General features: G+C 41.3%; 1 protein-coding gene across 3 annotated transcripts; it reads right to left on the bottom strand.

The window, feature by feature from the left end:
- Positions 1-732: 732 nt before the first annotated feature.
- On the bottom strand, positions 733-11,655 carry Ccna1 (cyclin A1). 3 transcript variants are annotated; one of them, XM_047553628.1, is made up of 9 exons: positions 11,501-11,655; positions 10,131-10,313; positions 5,951-6,197; positions 5,639-5,763; positions 4,701-4,924; positions 3,402-3,606; positions 2,304-2,417; positions 1,275-1,408; positions 733-969 (listed from the first exon to the last, which is right to left on the bottom strand). In XM_047553628.1, exons 2-9 carry the CDS (start codon positions 10,293-10,295, stop codon positions 918-920), a joined length of 1,266 nt encoding a protein of 421 aa, XP_047409584.1. In that variant the 5' UTR covers positions 10,296-10,313; positions 11,501-11,655; the 3' UTR covers positions 733-917. The 3 variants fall into 3 exon arrangements, with proteins under 3 accessions (XP_047409584.1, XP_047409585.1, XP_047409583.1); XM_047553629.1 differs by lacking the exon at positions 11,501-11,655 and adding an exon at positions 11,108-11,317; XM_047553627.1 differs by lacking the exon at positions 11,501-11,655 and adding an exon at positions 10,782-10,868.
- Between the last annotated feature and the right edge of the window lie 967 nt (positions 11,656-12,622).

The raw sequence follows: 12,622 nt of genomic DNA, 5'->3' as shown, positions 1-12,622 counted from the left end.
TTTTGCCTTTCAATCTTTAAAAGAAAGTCAAAACACATGTTTTGTTTTCAATTTTTTCTATCTTGTATCCTACATAAGTGCTGTTGAAAGTGCCATATATGAATGTGTAAGGAAGTAAAATATAGAACTGTGAATAATTTAAGTAACAGCAAAGCTTAAGATGGGCAAATCCCAAAGGATATACAAAGGGGTTGGCTTCATTAGTCTCAAGTCTCATGATGAAGTTTGCTCTTTCTACCCCACAAGGCATCTTCTAGAACTGAAATACCTGCTTGATGAGTTCCTAAATCCAATCTGAATACAGACATGATGGCATCCCTTTAAAAATGAGCATAAGATCCCTGGGTTAGAATGAAATGTAAGTCACAGGCAAATATACTTGAACACATTTAGGCCTCAGTCCACTGATTTACACTGTGGAAAAAGCAGGAGTAGAAGTGCTTGCTGGTGTCTCTTCATCAATCTGCCTGAGCTAGCCCTTCCCTCCTTTGCCAGTCTATAGAAACCTATATGGAGCATGAAGAAATAAGAAAGAACAAGCCGTTTACCAATCATGAAAATCCTTGTATGCCTCAAAACACTGAATCTGAATAGCATGCCTCATATATAAAACCAATTTGGAAGAAGGCTCAAAATAGTGATAACAATTAGAATATTCTCAACTAAAATTCCAGGCAAGCATGTCAGCCATGCTAACTAGTAAATAAGCCTAACACATGGTCATAAGGCAAGTTATTTATTCTTTAAAAATGCTAGACTAAATAGTAACTACTAAAGTCTAAGAGAAACTAATACATTTACATATTTTAAAAGTCATCTATATTGACATCAGTTGGCCCAACTTGCAGAAACCTATGGAAACTAGGAGCAATCTTGTGATCTGGTGGTTGGGTTCGGAAGTGCTCCAGTTCTGACACTTATTGCAAAGGAAGAATTGCAGGTGGTTCCATGAGGGACACATGCAGGTACCTGAAATGAAACCCACAGCAAGGTCAGCACAAAACACGGACATTAGTTTTATATAATCTCAATTAGGTTACAGAAAACTCTGTAGTCATCATAGCAGATAGGAAGGAGAGCTGACTGACTATAAGTACTACAATTTGACAATTATCAAACTAGGGCTCTCCAAATTCATTTTATTGATTTTACGTGTATTCTTACTTTTCCAATCTAACCAGATATATTATTTATTCTACTTCCTAATTCTGATACTACTATTACCCATTAAACTTTGAAGAGAGAATCAAGATAAGAAAATGTCAGTAACTTACTTTGAAGCCTTATACTTCTCCCTAATTGCTTGCTGAGGTCGATGGGGTATGTCAAGGCACGCTTTGTGTAGCTCACTCAGGCAAGGCACAATTTCACTTAATGAGTAGCCTGTAAATGCAGCAAGGGTTTCTGGCTAATCAAGACAAAAGAAAAATTGTTTCACATAACTTTTTAAAATACAGAAGTCAGAAGATAACCAATTATAAAGTAAAAGGAATTAATTCCTTAGTAAATGTCCATATTCATCTTAGAAATCATACCCACTTACTTCAGAGATTTTAGATATAAAATATTTAAAAGAAGAGCAGAGTTCTAAATTTTAAGTTTGCTCATATTGCCTATCTGTAATTCTCAGTCTAGGGGCAGATCACTTTCCCTGTTCTCTGATGAGTAGGATTTTTACTGGTCCTTAAATAGTCCTGCTTATGTGGCCACATTATTTGTATAGAAAAATGAAAGCTTCTTAGTCAAAATGCAGCATTAAAAATAAGTATTCCAGCAAATAAAGGGCGACACCCCACTATTTTTAGTATAAAAGTGGGCCTTCAGAACAAAACCTAGGGACCCGTTTTTGATGACACTGCCTTCTCAGGGAAGAGGTAACACCAACTGTCCCTGTTTTCTTGAAAGACTGGTGCAACTTCTGGCCATCCTCATTGAACAGGATTTTTCTTTTTAACATATGGTAAAAGTCAACAACTTTTGCTTTAAGTGGCCAATAACTGCATCTCAAGGGCCCTTCATCAGTGATGGGCACCCAGATTTTCAGGCCTGCTTCTGTTGAATGGGCCTGCAATGTGATCTCCTTGACTTCCTAAGATCTCTATTGTACATGTACTAAAGCCACCGAGTCAAAGCCATGATGATTGACTGATGTGCAAGATTCAGCAGCAAATTGCAGTCTACTGTGAAGACATCCAGTTTAAACTAACTTGTCCTTCTAAGAGGCAAGCCTGGAGGCCTTAAATGCTACTGAACAGATTTTAGACAGGTCTTGAATTTCATCTAGAAAGAAGAAAGAACCTTACCCAAAAGTGCCTGTTCACAATATAGTTTGCCAGGCAGTAAGCTGCTGCAGCTATCAATGAAGGAAGATATTTCAAAAATGGATCAGCTTCAAGTAGACTCAGTTCTGCTACATACTAAGCACAAGAGAAAAAACCTCATTGGAGTTAGAAATTTGACCAAGATCTAATTTGACTGCAATCATAAGTACACCTAGGAAAGTCTTAATAATAAATTGTGTCTTTTCTTTGTTCAGACAGTATCCAGTGATGAGCACAGAAACAAACAGTCAAAACGAATCACTGGATCAATATTGGTATGACTGTCTTTAACCAGAATGATATTTATGTTGTAATAGAATTTCGATACCCTAGTATTTGGCCTAACCACATAGTACATATGATAGGTTACTTTTCTTGTCTTACACTAGTAGTGCAGGTTTATGCTGGTCAGATAAAGTTGTATTGCTCTGGCACCTGGAATGGGAACAGAGCCTTCAGTCAAAGGCAAAGATATGACAATACTAAAGCTATTAATTTACTAGGCAAATGAATATGGTTCTGAAGCTAGAATAGTACCTGTGGGAACTCATCATGTCAGAAAAAATATACTTAAAAATGTATGCAAACATCCTTATTGCACCCTGTATGGCACAGATATACTAGATATCCTAGTTTGGAGTGAATGGAAAGCAAATTGATTAAACCAATACTTTAATACTTTCAACTAAAGTTCTGTAACTTTAAATAACCAAACAATGCTTTATTACCTAATAGGTTAGGATGATGTTAGAACCAAATTAAACTACATCTTAGTTCCCAAACTAAGAAGTACTGCTTGCATGTGGTCTATATCCACCAATGGAAGAGTTTCCAAGCTTAAACTCCTTTGATAGTTGAGTGATTAGACAACCTGTGCCTGCCAAATATAGTCAATAATAATGTCCTATAACCAGATTTCTGTTCTTAAGATTAACTGTCTTTCATTGCTAAAAAAGTGTCCTGGGCCCACAACTGGGGGTGAGGGGGACCTTCAAAAGAACACAGAACTGAAGGATGACTGGGAAAGGCTGCTTTTTACCCTCCTTGGCACAGGAAGTTCCTGGAAATCCCATGGCCTACCTTGGCCAGGTTCTCAGTTCTGACACACACTCCTTCACGCCGTAAGTATTGAAGGAGAAACTGGTTGGTGGTTGGTACAGTCAGATCAAAAGCTAGGACCTTCAGGAGCAGGTGTTCCATCCTTAATAGTTGCCGTTTTGTGTATGTATCATCAGTTATATAGACAAACTCGTCTACTTCAGGTGGATATATCTCTTCATATTTCCTGGGAAAGGTAAAGAATTTTTAGGAGTAGAGTTTGGAATCCATACTTTACTTCCTGTATTACCAACAAGCCATGTTTCTCAGCACAGCACTGCTGACTTCTTTACTTTATTTTCCTTTTCCACTTCGATATCACTGAATTAATTGCACAGAAGTATAGAAATATTAAGAACTTGTTTCCAGATCATGAACACAAATATTATGAGGATATATAGTACTTACTGCTGGGAGTAAAAAGAGAAACCATGTCCAATTGAAAGTTTAGGTTTTGATTTCAGATACACTAAAAAATTCCGAATGACAGATAGTACAAGTGAATTCCTATCAATTCTATTGACCTCAAATTATTTTGTGGAAAGACAGAAAAAAATTTCATAGACCTTTGATTTTTAAAAACATCATGTTTAACCTTCTCCACTGTATTAGCAATTGATACTGAATAGTCAAGAGAAAGAGAATGAATGATGTTTCACTATTTTCATTTCTTTCCTTCTGCTTTTGTTTCTACTTTCTTTAGGAAACATAGGCAAGTATTTACATATTAATAGCTAGAATATTTGAAATGAGAAAAACTGAAACTATCATTCAGTAACAGGTTACATCAATGCAGTTCAGATATAACCCAACTCTCTTTTCTCACACAATGAGGTATTGTTATGAGACCCTGATAAGAATAGGAGCCAACTAAAACTGTTTATAAACTATAACCAAATATATAAACTGTTATTGTGAGTTATTTGCTAAATCAAAAAGACAATTTTTATGTAACCCAAATCTCTTTAAATAGGACTTTTACTTGTATTAGAATATAGCCAAAAGACTGTTCTGCAAAATAAATTCCTGAATTTGAGCTGATGGCTGCTTTTGTCTTGACACAGAACTTGTTGTAATAAATCTTAAACATCTGAATTGAAGAGAAAATATGTGGGTGAGATTCAGTTTCTTGGTAAATCCTGCGAAGCTAATGATCTTTTATCAAAACAGACACAAATAGTTCTAATTATCAAGCATTGCATTTCTTTAATAAGTGGAGAAAAACATCAAGTGTTTTGACAGGAGGTAGTTTTACATTATGCAAGCTCAAAGAATACTTACGAAGCCAGAAAAATAGCTGCAGTCCCTACAAGCTGCAATTTCCCTCTCAGAACAGACATGCAGGAAAGAAACCTGTCCAGGAAGTTGACAGCCAGGTATAGAGTTTCTGATCGAAGCTTATATTCTTCGCCAACCTCCACCAGCCAATCCACCAGAATCGTACGCATGCTTTCTGTGATGTCCGGCTGTTTCCTCATGTAGTGTGCTTTGGGTCTGTATCTTATCTGTTTGGAAAAAGAGTTTGGATATGTAAAAAGTTGCAATACAGGAAAGATCACTCTCCAGTATAGTTGCTATTTTATTTTTAAATCTTTAGAACAAAGGTTAGGAGGATGCTGATTTGGAGCCAAATAAATTTTTATCATGGTAAGGAAGAAAGTATGAAATTCTGCTTCTATAGTGTAATGAGTTGATAACTTGAGGAGGAAATAGCAATATAGGTTACTCCTAAGAGTGAAATACTTAACACATAAATCCTTTGAGTCACACAGAAATTGTCCCCACAATTGCTACTCACCATCACAACTACAGGTTGAGTGTCCCTTTTCCAAAATGTTTGGGACACGATGTCTTTTGAATTTGGGATTTTTAAAAAATATTTACATAAACACAATTAGATATTTTGGGACCCAAACCTAAACATACATGCATTTGCACAGACAAAAGGTAATTTTATATAATACTTTTAATAATTTTGTGCATAAAACAAGGTATAGTGTGGAGTTTCCACATCCGCCATCATATCAACATTCAAACAGTTTCAAATTTTGAGGCAGTTTGGATTTGAAATGTCAGACTAGGGATGCTTGACCTGCATTATTTTTCACAGATTTGTTATGTTTAGATGTCACAATAGTACCATTCACTAGAGTTTATGGTCAAGAACATGTTGCTTAATATTAGGAGCTTGGGGTCCTGGTGAAGGTGGGAAAACTCACTTCAGCTTCTCTAAGGTACTGATGAATTTCTTCAGCATATTCAGTCACATTTATCACATCTGTGCCCAAATCTGATGCTTCTTCAGACTGGAAATGGAGAGATGAATCTACCAGCATAGGGGAAACTGCAGAGGTTTAACATTGTCAGGTAAGTCATTTAATTTCAAAACTCCTTACCTCTACTCACCCTCCACAGGCAGTTGTGAAAACTAGTCATTATGTCATGTTTTTCTCTTGCTAGCTACTTGCTATGGGAACAGTGCAGACAGTTGTGAGTGGAGAGCGCCATCAGCTACAGATGAATCAGATTACCTGTATTGAAATCCAGCAGGAAGTGAAGGTCTGACTTGAGTGTGCTGGTATCTACTTCATACACGTCCTCAAATGCCATCCCCTCTCTTCCTGGGCAGCTGTCTCTGTCCCCCTGCTCAGGCTCATCCATGTAGATATCAAATCCATGCTTGGATGACTCCAGGACCCCACAATCAGAGAGCATTTTCTTTCCAGCTGGAGGGAAGACATTTTCTGATCCAGAAAAACACCTGATTGTTGTGATCTCCTAAAAAGGGTTAATTTCTTGTTAGAGGCCACCCCACAAAGGTCATCTATGAAATGTGAACCTGTGTGACTCAAAGCAGCAGCTAAGATAGGTAAGATTGAATCCTAAATTGAAATACCTGTTACCAATTTGGTTACAGAAACTAAAGCTTAGAAAGTTATATTTGTCTATATCTGATATATGAAAAGAGAGACCTAAAATTTGCTGTTTTCTTTACATATGTATAAAAGATAACTCAAGATTATAGAAAGAATAAAAGTTACAGCTCTTCTCCAAAATGAAATAGGTACTAGCCACAGGAGGAAAACTGCACGTTGGCTTTGCGTTTATAGCATCACAAGATATTTAAGTACTCAGCATAGCTCTTGACATATGGTCACAGAGTTCCCACAGTTAATATTTAGTTGAGGTACCTATGAAGTTCCCATTTTATTCCTAGTTATTTGGAAACATGATGATTTTGGAAACTCATACTACTAACTTCCTCTCATGAGTTATAAAATCTTTTTGTATGATATAATGCAATTACGCTTGGTGAAATTTTTCAAATAATTTCTCCCTTTTCTTTATTCTTATAACATGAACAATGGAAACAACTGTGGTACCACCACAGCAAACAAGCATAACACATCAAATGTTGTTGCATCTGAAAGGAAGTCATGTTGGATGGGATGAAAATCAGCCAAGTTAGGGCAGGTGAGTAAGCTTAATGAGTTATATTTATGCAAATGCTAGCTCTATCACTATATAAACATTTTGCTTATAATTAATCTATCCTTACTATTGAAGGCTAATTCCAACTTAGTATGTAGTTCTTTTCTTTCTACTTAACAAATTAAATATATGGCTTATGTCTAATGAGAAAAAAATCCTTATGGTAGTATTGGAATAAAAATCACAGGGACTGAAAGGACCACAGTCAGGAGTTACTATAATCAGATAACTATAACCCCAAGTCACTGCCAAGTTTAATTGTTGCTACATAAATAGAGATATGTAGGTTAAGGTATATATTCATTAAACAAATATTTACTAAGACTCTACTATGTTCCAGACACTTTTCTAGCTGGCCAGAATTTAGCAGTGAACAAAATGTTCAGCCCAGAGGTGGTGGTGGGGAGACAAACAAGAAAAGACAAGAGTAGGAATAGACAGAGTAAGGAGAGCAGGGTAGGACACAGGTCAAGAAGAAAAGAGAGTCAAGCTCAAGGAAGCCTTACCATACACCATTTAAATATGTTTCATGCAGAGGGGAGCCATGGAAAGCTTTTGGGTGAGGGAAGACTCTGCTATGACTTTGTGGGTTTTTTTTTTTTTTTTTTGGGCGGGGGGAGTTTCCAGGGATTGAACCCAGGAGCACTTAACCACTGAGCTACATCCCCATCCCTTTTTGTACATTTTATTTAGAGACAGTGTCTCATCTCACTAAGTTGCTGAGGCTGGCTTGGAACTCATGATCCTCCTGCTTCAGCCTCCAAAGCTTCTGGGATTTCAGGTGTGCGCCACCAAGCCCGGCCTGATTTATCTTTTAAAAGGATCATTTTAGGTGTAGAAAGCAAAATCAGATTAAGATGACCAGTTAGGATACTTACAAATTTCAGGTGAGATACACTAGGAGTTTAAATCAAGATAGAAAATAATAAGAGGGAAAGAGATTCTAAACATTTTTTAAAGTAGAACCAACAATATTTTCAAAGTAGATTAGATGGAAGGTAGGAGAAAAAGAGAAGTCAAGGATGACAAATGTTTCAGGTTTGGTCACAGGAAGGAAAGATGTTTCTTTTATAGAGATGACCAAGACTTTGGGAAGAGCAAGTGGGGGTAGGGAAAAGGGCTGATGTTTGGTTTTGCCCAAATATTAGGTGCTTCTTACATGATTCAAGTGAAGATATGAAGCGGAATGCTGAGTTTGTAAGCTTATGATACAGCTTAGGGGGCGGGGCAGGTCAGAGGTTAAAATGTGAATCATCAACAGACAGATGGTATTTAATGCTAGACGACCTGAAGAGATTACTGAGGGAGTGAGGACAAGACTCCAACCAAAGACTAAGCCCTGGGGCACTCTGACTTTTGGAAATCAGAGAAACAAGGAACCAGGATACTGAGGAGTGGCCAATGAGGAAAGTAGATAGTACGCCTGGAGAGGGTAGTGTTCTCTAAGATGAGTAAGAAGAAATTACTTCAAGAATAAAGAATAGTCAACCATGTAAAATGCTACTGACCAGTCAAATAAGGAAAGAAATAAGAATTGAGTCAAAAGAGAACAAGAGAAGAACTATAGACAGAATTCATTCAATAAATACTTGTATGCTACTCTGGCATATGTACTGTCCCAAGTACTAGGAATACAGTAAAGAACATGATATCCCAAATCCTCACTCTGATAGAGCTTATGAGTTAATAGGATAGACAAATTCTCAAGAAATCTTGCTATAAACAGGAAAGTAGCTGCAAAAACATGTGTAGTTGAAAGATTCTGATGAAAAAATTATAATTCATTTATATCCTTATGGACTTAGTAAAGCAGAGAAAACTGATTACAGAAAACAGTTATTGGAGCGAGACCCCTGAAGAAGCAAGAGGGCATTAAGTATACTGCACACTTTTTGGGGGGATCACCTTATATAAAAGGGACATTTTAGTTACAGAACAGGATGGCAATAGCAGGGTATGTGGCACATGGAAACAATGGAAATTCCCTTCTGGTTGTTTCCATGTTTTTAGGAAAATAACATACAAAGTCATCAGCTGAGAGAAAGATGCAGTAGGAGTTATGGAGGATTAAAGAGAAAAGGGGTTAGGGTATAGGTCTCTAAGAAGGTTGTAGAGGAATGGAGCAAGAAAATGTAGAGGTGGTACCAGGTAATGGGAGAGATTACCAATTGTGAATTTAAATGAGACCACTCAGCAAAGCATAACTGCCAATTCACAAGCACCAGGTCTTAGACTATAAGAAATAAATATTGCTAAGAAAATTAAGTTTATTAAAACCACTTTCACTCAATTTTCTCCAAAGTTTTGAACAGATTATTTTGAGTATTTTTTCCAAACTAATCAAACCACCGAAAGGCAGATGACTTGAAGATACATGAGATGGGAGGCTTCTAATCTAGCCTCCACAAATTTTGGGGGAAATTAAACCTCAAGCTTTCTCACCTGCAAAACAGGAAGAATACCTGGCTTCCCTACTTCACTGACTATTGTGACCATCAAGCACTTAGATGTACAATACAGGCTTAAGGCATCATTATGAAGGTTAATCTAATAGCAGACAGGGAAGATTTTTCTATCTTAAAAAAAAATCATTCCTAAGGATTCAAACCCCTCCTTTGCATTTAAGTGTCTGGATTTATTTTTAATCTTCAAAGGAAGTTACCTGTGATAAGTTAAGCACATACAACTAATATCTGAGGGTCCATTACCTGTATGCCCAACTACAATTTGTCAGCAGGAAGATGTCTGCTCTCAAAGCAACCTTTTCGAAGTATCCTAATATAGCCTGAAGTAGCTTGATCCAATCCCAATTCTCACACTATCCCCAATGAACACAGCAAAGGTTACCCAGTACTGCTTTAGGTACTACCTTGGACAAAACTCTGACAAGGAACTCCATCTCCATTGTTCATTTTGGGCAATCACATTTTTTTCAGCCTAGCCCCTGAATCACTCTGCATAATACTTAATCCAAACAGTTCCTAGGCCTATTTCCTTCATGTTGGAAAGATAACAAAAAAAAAAAAAAAATTAATCACTATTTCTGGCCCAAAATAGGACTGGTTAAGATGGTCTTAAGAAATCAACTTCCTTGTAGTCCAGATCCAAGGCTGCAATATTCCTGGGGAGTCCGTCAGGTACAAGTTCAGGAGAAAAGCATCTACTACCATCACAGAAGCGTCATTCTCCACAGCATCTTTCCCAGTGCTTCTTCATTACCTGGCCACAGGTCTTCCTGTACTGCCCATTCTCGGTTAGTACCCCTAGCACTGTCCTTTGGGGGGGATCTTGACCAAGCTGGGCTCTGGTAAGCATCTGAGAAGCATCAGAACCTCTGGTCACTGTAGCCAGGACGACTCCACTCTTGGAGCTGCTGCGACGCATCGCCTTGGACGCCACAAGCTGCTGCCACCAGGGAAAGAGAAAGAGACAAGCCAGTTAGTCAATCCTCCCTACCTGGGGCTCCAAGTATTCAGTGAATCTCTAGGAGGCTGAGCACCAAGTCTTGGAATCGGCACCAACTGCTTATCTTCCCAACAAATTATTATGGGTTGAAAGGGCCATGAGTGACCCTGTAAGCGATCAAAGCTGCTCTGAACCAAAACAGTGATTTGACTCTCTGCGGGATTCCATCCAAAATCTAGCTGAGGGCTGGCAGGAAGGAGACATCCTGCCAAACCTCCACGTCAGGATGGTAAGTTGAGAGTTTAAACCCCAAAGCCTCAGTCTTTGTCCGCCACGAAGCTCATCTCTCCTGACCCCAAACAAAAGATCCAGGGTACCTGACTACGGAAAGCTCTGTACCCTTCCCAAGCGACATGTAGGGTGCTGCCCCGCGGCCCTCCTCCCACCAGCACAAGACGCCAAAACCTGCTTGAAGCCAGAGCGGCCGGCTCCTCCTGGCGTTTTAGCTCTCAGTCTCGAACGATTAGCAAGTGCACACCGTGATGGGGCCGAGGAGCCGGCTGAGGTGCCGCCTGAGGGGGGCGGGGCGGTCCGAGGTGTTAATAGATTCCAGCGGGGGCGTCGGGCTCCCAGCGGCGGCGGCCTGGCGCTCAGCGCTGATTACTTTCAACCCACCCGCGTCTGTTGAATCGGCCAATCAGCGGCGTCCCCGGGCCTCGCAAGGGCCGCTTCCATGCCAACCGCAGCGGGCCTGCGCGCCTGGGGCCACATCGCCATGGCGACCTCCTCACCTGACGCGCTGCGGGCAGACGCGCCGCGACCCCTGGGCGTTCAGCCCCAGCCGGGCCAACGGGCGACCGCCCCCGGCTCTTCTGCGCAGCCCTGCCCGGGCGTGCCGCGGCAGGCGGTCACCGTCGCCACACGCGCCCCTTCTGGCCAGCGCCCCCGGCCTGGGAGGGAGCACGGCGCCCACCCCGCGATTGCCGTGCTTTGGAAGGGACTGTTTCCCTCAACCCGTTCCCCCAACAGCCGCTAACTCCTCCCGCCAACGTCTTTTGCGCGGCCCGCTCCTGAGAACCTTGGCTCGGGAGAGCGACGCGGGGCCCTCGGGGCTGCGCAGGCCGCGGCGCCCTGACCACGCCGGCCCGAGGGCGCGGCTCGCTCCCTTTCCCCGGCTCACACACCTACACTTCCTCCCAGACAGCAGCCGAGGAGCGGCGGGGTGGCCCCAGGTCTGACCCGGGGGCCTCCTAGTCCTCGGTGACGGCCGGCCTTCGGTCATTTTGGGCCTTAGAGCACCCGAGGCTGCGCTTCGCCTGCCCGGCCCCCAGCGCCTGTGGCCCAGTGAGGCGGGAAGGAGAATTGGGGTTTGAGGGTCGCATGTGGTGCTCGAGGTCCCCACGAGAGGTCTTTCCGGACCGGGTCCTGCTGGTAACGGGAAAAGCCAATCCCGGAACGCCAAGATTGTGGCCCAGGAAGAGGAAGGAACGCTGGGGCAGCGATGGGGCCCGGGACAGTGCGGGGAACGGTGGAGAGGCACCGAACTGGGATCGCTGCGCGGGCGGCTTGGCCGCGCGGGGAGGAACAGCCCCTGGACTGGGGGAGGGGTGTCTTCCAGGGAGGCAGGGTCGGGTCCTTAAATACGGGACGCTCCTTGAATCCTGGGATCCCCTGGCACCTGCAGAGGTGACTGGCAACCGGCAAATCAGACGAAAGAATCTACAACTTAATTTGAAAAAAAAAAAAAAAAGTGTGTGTCTGTGTGTATTCTCATGCCTACATATACTCACCTATGTAGTCTGTTACTGATTTTGCTTTAAAAAAAAAAAAAAAGTCATCCCTAAATCCCCAACGCAGACCCAAAGGGCATTCAAAGGTCACGATTAGTTAACACCATTTTCCTAAGTGTACTTTCTTCATGTTTTCACCAGCGAACGGCTGTCGGGGGGAGGGGTAAATTGTTCTGCTGAGAAAATAAAAGTATCCTAACAACAGTGCGGACTGAAAGTCATCTGGTTGACTTGGCTGTTAAGAGGACGTTGGGGAGCATCTGGGGAATCAGTGCTGGATGCAGAAGAGTCACAGAAACTGATCTTGTCCAATGCGAGACTTATTTCTACACTTATTTCAAAGACGTTAATTGCTCCCTGGAATTCCTGTGCCTTTGAATATGAGAGCAACACAGGAACTCACGTAACATCGCGATTGCTGCAACAGATAAGGAAGATGCCAACCGAGACCAAAGGCGCTGCTTTGCATGGTGTCTCTATCTGATAAAGTATATCCTCTGCCTTGCGCACCCTATG

This window comes from Sciurus carolinensis, chromosome 5 (assembly GCF_902686445.1).
Source record: "Sciurus carolinensis chromosome 5, mSciCar1.2, whole genome shotgun sequence".
In the NCBI taxonomy this organism is placed as follows: domain Eukaryota; kingdom Metazoa; phylum Chordata; class Mammalia; order Rodentia; family Sciuridae; genus Sciurus; species Sciurus carolinensis.
This window is presented reverse-complemented; position numbering and strand designations above follow the sequence as displayed.

Excerpts from the sequence above, each read along its gene's own strand:
- Ccna1 (XM_047553628.1), bottom strand. The coding sequence starts at position 10,295 with ATGCGTCGCAGCAGCTCCAAGAGTGGAGTCGTCCTGGCTACAGTGACC. Across the intron at positions 2,418-3,401 it reads GAACTGAGAACCTGGCCAAG|TATGTAGCAGAACTGAGTCT; the intron begins GTAGGCCATGGG and ends TCTTGTGCTTAG. Across the intron at positions 1,409-2,303 it reads TTGTGAACAGGCACTTTTGG|CCAGAAACCCTTGCTGCATT; the intron begins GTAAGGTTCTTT and ends TGTCTTGATTAG.